This window comes from Otolemur garnettii, unplaced genomic scaffold (assembly GCF_000181295.1).
Source record: "Otolemur garnettii isolate 467f Iridium unplaced genomic scaffold, OtoGar3 scaffold00096, whole genome shotgun sequence".
NCBI classification, from domain to species: domain Eukaryota; kingdom Metazoa; phylum Chordata; class Mammalia; order Primates; family Galagidae; genus Otolemur; species Otolemur garnettii.
The window spans coordinates 1,618,777-1,623,373 of NW_003852491.1; the positions used below are offsets into that span (position 1 = coordinate 1,618,777).

At 42.1% G+C, this 4,597-nt stretch overlaps 1 protein-coding gene across 1 annotated transcript in view; it reads right to left on the reverse strand.

Moving 5' to 3' along the window:
* The window catches only part of COG7 (component of oligomeric golgi complex 7), a 93,379-nt gene that overhangs the window by 85,273 nt on the left and 3,509 nt on the right, over positions 1–4,597 (reverse strand). Inside the window, exons 2-3 of the mRNA XM_003795725.3 lie at positions 1,632–1,780; positions 1,220–1,336 (exon numbers count right to left, since the gene is read on the reverse strand). Coding sequence (XP_003795773.1) covers positions 1,220–1,336; positions 1,632–1,780 — 266 coding nt within the window. The remainder of the gene's footprint in view (positions 1–1,219; positions 1,337–1,631; positions 1,781–4,597) is intronic.

The window sequence follows — 4,597 nt, forward strand, 5'->3', positions numbered from 1 at the left end:
AATGACAAAACCCACTCTCTTCCACACACATGCCAAGAATGTAGTGAGATGTACAAGTATTAATAATATCTACAAAGCCCAATCAAGTCAATTTGTCAAACACCCTGAGTGACTCTGAAATGGAATAAGAAGAAGTATGGCTCTATTGTACTTAAAAGGTAATGATAACTGATATACAATAGTAGATACATTACTGAATGAAAGAACAGAGTGCACAGCAGTGTTCACAATGTGGTACCATCTGGGGGGAAGGACAGGGAACGTATATATGCATGTCTATATACATGGAAGGACAGGCATAAAGCTAATAATAGGGCTTATCTATAGAAGAAAAATTAGAGAAATAGGAAAGGAGTTGGGGTTAGAAAAAAACTTATTTTTCATAGTTTTTTTTTTTTGTTTGTTTGTTTGCTTGTTTTTAAGCAAAAGAAGTGATAAATAATTCGGTTTACTTTAAAACAGAAAGAGTTTTCCAGGCAGGACACACTGGCTCACACCTGTAATCCCACCATTTTGGGAAGCCAAGGTAGGAGAATCACTTTAGCCCAAGAATACAAGACCAGCCTGGGAAACACAGTGAGATTCCATCTCTACAAAAAAATAATAAATACATTTAAAAACTGTCCGGGCATGGAGACACACACCTATAGTCCTAGCTACTTGGGAAGCTGAAATGGACAGATGGCTTAAACTCAGAAGATGGAAGAGTGTGAGCGATGGTCACACCACTGCACTTCAGACTGAGTGACAGTGATATCCTGTCTCTAAAAAATGTTTTTAAATAAAAAGAAAGAGATAGTTTTTCATAAGATATAATCTTACTTCATCCTTATAACTAGGTATCAAAAGTATTATTATTTCCCAACTTGGCAGCCACATACAGGTTAAATAAAATGTCAACATTCCACAATCTATAACATGTCCTTCTACCTACGTTCAGCGCTCATTATGTGCCACCTGCTCTGTGCATTTTTATTGAGGCTTCTCCTGACTCACTCTCTGAAACGAAGAAGCTTCAGTCAAGCAGAGGGTGTAAACTAAACAGAGTGAAAGTACTCGGACCAGTTTCAAATGTTCCTCACTCTATGTGTGAATGTTTCTATATGCCACTATTGACCAACCCTTTTGGCTTCAATTAAAGGCTATCTCATGTGCTTTCTCCAAGCCTTAAGCTCCCGCCTAAATACATTCCACAATATCCTCTAAATAGGAAACCTACTTGAGTCTTAAATGTCTCCTCAATATCAGCGCTCAATGTGCTCCACTTATCTGCTTCTTGAAGAGATTCAGCGGCAAGCTGCATCCTGGACTTCACCTGGTCGATTTCTACCAACACCTGAAAAAGAAATGAGGGGTAAAAATGAAGTAGAAGGTCCCTTTCCTCCATCTTCCATCAGTGACTTGAAAGGTATTATGGCATGCTCCTATCTTTAGAGAACTCCTATACCCCTAAATACGAATCACCTAGCTAATTTGTTCAGCAGGTGCTTAAGAGATGAATCAGCTAAAAGAATCAAGCAAAAGAATGGTTTAAAGAGAATTTTGCGTAAGGCTGGCTTTCCACAATCTTGTTATGAGAGCGTACACCTTCCAAAAACAAGAATCGATGTTTAGGACAAGAGCCAAAATACCTGCATTGATTGAGATGTGTCCTGTTCAAATTTTTTAATGTCTTCCTTGACAAGAATCATTTGTTCTTTAAGAAAAGATGCTTCCTGTTTTAGGGCTTCAACATCACGGAGCACTTTGGGCATGTTCTGAAGAGCTTGGAGACTTGTCTCTGTACCAAAAAAAAAAAAAAAAAAAAAGAGGACCAGTCATCAGTGAAAAATATGCAACAAATCTGAAAACGGAAAGGAAATTTTCCCTAACCATTGACCACAGTTTTTGGAGCCTGCAGAAGATATCTGGCCATGTCCTCCCCAGACTTATGGGTGAGAGCCATGTGATTTAAAAGGGAATGAACTACAGGGCACAGTGGCACTCCTATATAGTCCCAGCTACTCAGGAGGCTGAAGTGGGAAGACTACTTGAGCCAGGAATTATAAGCTGTAGTGCGCAATGCCAATCAGGTGTCCTTACTAAGTTCTGAATCAATATGGTAACCACACAGGGGTGGGGAACCACCAGAATGCCTGAGGAGGGGTGAGCAGGCCCAGGCTGGAAATGTAGCAGGTCAAAACTCCTGTGCTGGTCAGTAGTGGGATGGTGCCTATGAAGAGCGATAAGAGCCATATCACTCCAACTTGGGCAACAAAGCAAGAAACTGCTTTTTAAATTAAATTAATTAATTTTCAGAAGACCTTTAATTTAATTTCCTGTCACATAGGCTGGGGTGCAGCGGAGAGACAATAGCACAGTGCAGCCTCAAACTCCTGGGCTGCAAAGGTCCTCCTGCCTCAGCCTCCCAAATAGCTGGGACCACAGGCATGTACCCCCACACCTAGTTAAATTTTTCCAATTTTTTAAAGACAAGGTCTCACTATGTTGCCCAGGATGGCCTTGAATTCCTGGGCTCAAGTGATCTTCCTGCCTCAGCCTCCCAAGTTATTATGGCATGAGCCATCACACCATAATTAATATTTTTTAAAAAAGGAGAAATGATCCATCAACCTGACCCAAGACGAATTATTTGCTACCACTGAATGAAATCTTAACTCCCTTTGCAAGGAGGAATGAAGAAATCTGGCACTGGGCGAATGCTAGTTAATGGGTGAATGCTAGTTAAGTACCAGGGGCTTTATATACATTCTATCACTCAATGTCTATGGCAACACTACAAGCCACTTTTTACTGAGAAGAAAATTAAGGCTCAGAGAGATGCAGTAACTTGTCCAAGACTTCACAGAACTAAAACCAAGCTTTATGTTTGTCTGGCCCCAAAACCTGTTTTCCTTGGTCTTTTTCCTTCTTCCTCTGTTTCCATATTCTTTTATTTTGTTGGGCTTTTTTCAGAGTTATATTTCTGCTAACTCCAAAACTTCTAGGAATATGCTTGACTTTTCTTATAACTAGAGGAGGCATTACTTCAAGGTACCACCCAATGTTGAGCAGAAAAAAGATGTATTGTATGAGTGGCCTTGGATTATGATTTCTGTTCCTACTATACGTTGAAATTAGGTTAAGAGGCCTCAAGCAGTGGCTCAAGCCTATAATCCCAGCATTTTGGGAGGCCAAGAAGAGACAATTGCTTCAGGCTAGAGTTTGAGATCAGTCTAAGCGATGCAGTGACATCCTATCTCTATAAAAATAAGGAAATAAAAGAAACCAGATTAAGAAAATCTTAGTACATATCCTGCCAAAATAAGTCATTGCTATGATTCACTACGTGACATCTCAGCAAACCCACTGGAGACATTCGTGAGTTACACTGCAAATGGGAGGCTCTTGTTTTGAAATTTCTTTTCTTTTTTTTTTTTTTTTTTTTTTGAGACAGAGCCTCAAGCTGTTGCCCTGGGTAGAGTGCTGTAGCATCACAGCTCACAGCAACCTCCAACTCCTGGGCTGAAGTGAGTCTCCTGCCTCCACCTCCCAAGTAGCTGGGATTACAGGTGCCTGCCACAACACCTGGCTATTTTTTGCTTGCAGCTGTCATTGTTGTTTGGCGGGCCCAGGCTGGATTCAAACCCTCCAGCTCAGGTGTATGTGGCTGGCACCTTAGCCGTTTGAGCCACAGGCACCGAGCCACTGGTTTTGAAATTTCAACTCCTGTGAAGACTTCCAAATGAGAAACTTGAAATTCTGGCCACTGAGTTCTCCCTGAGTTCTGATCCATCCTCAACCTAACCAAAATCTTGCTACAAAAGCAAGAATAAGTCTCTCCCATGCTTTCCCCTAATGCTGGGTCAAATTATCTGCAAACTTCTGGCTGCTAATGTTTGCCATGGTTTTAAGTGATATAATGTATGTAAAGCCTTTGGTGCATAGCCAGCATTCACCCAGTGCCAGATTCTTTCATTCTTCCTTATAAAGGGAGCTATGATTTCACCCTGAGGGTAATTAACAGTTCCCCAGGTGCTGTGGCTGCCATAATATAGAGCCTGAGATCAGAGTCCACTTTGTAAACCCAGATGTTTTACAAAGTTCAAGGGATTATGTGTCCATATGTGGCCAGAGCTGATGAGTTGGGGGCCATGGGAGCCAGGCTGGAGGAAACAAACACCTGGGAGTTTCCAATTAGTCCAGTGGCTCTCCAACTTGACCATGTTTCAACATCACTCAATGCTTCTCATTCTTTAGGTGTGATATGGGGCTCAAAATCTACATTTCTAACATACCTCCAAATGATGGTAGGACCTAGGACCACATGTTGAGAACCACTAACCTGTTCCTTCACTGCTTCTCTACTCAGCCTGAGGAGCAGGAAGGTAAACTGTACCCCCCAGAATTGAACTGCAGCAACATGGTACCATCCTTATGTGACTCATTGCCACTGTGGTCTGCATAGTGTGTCAAGAAAGGGGCACCCAGGCTCGGCGCCTGTAACTCAAGTGGCTGGGGCGCCAGCCACATACACTGGAGCTGATGGGTTCGAATCCAGCCCGGGCCCGCCAAACAACGATGGCTGCAACCAAAAAATAGCCAGGCATTGTGGCAA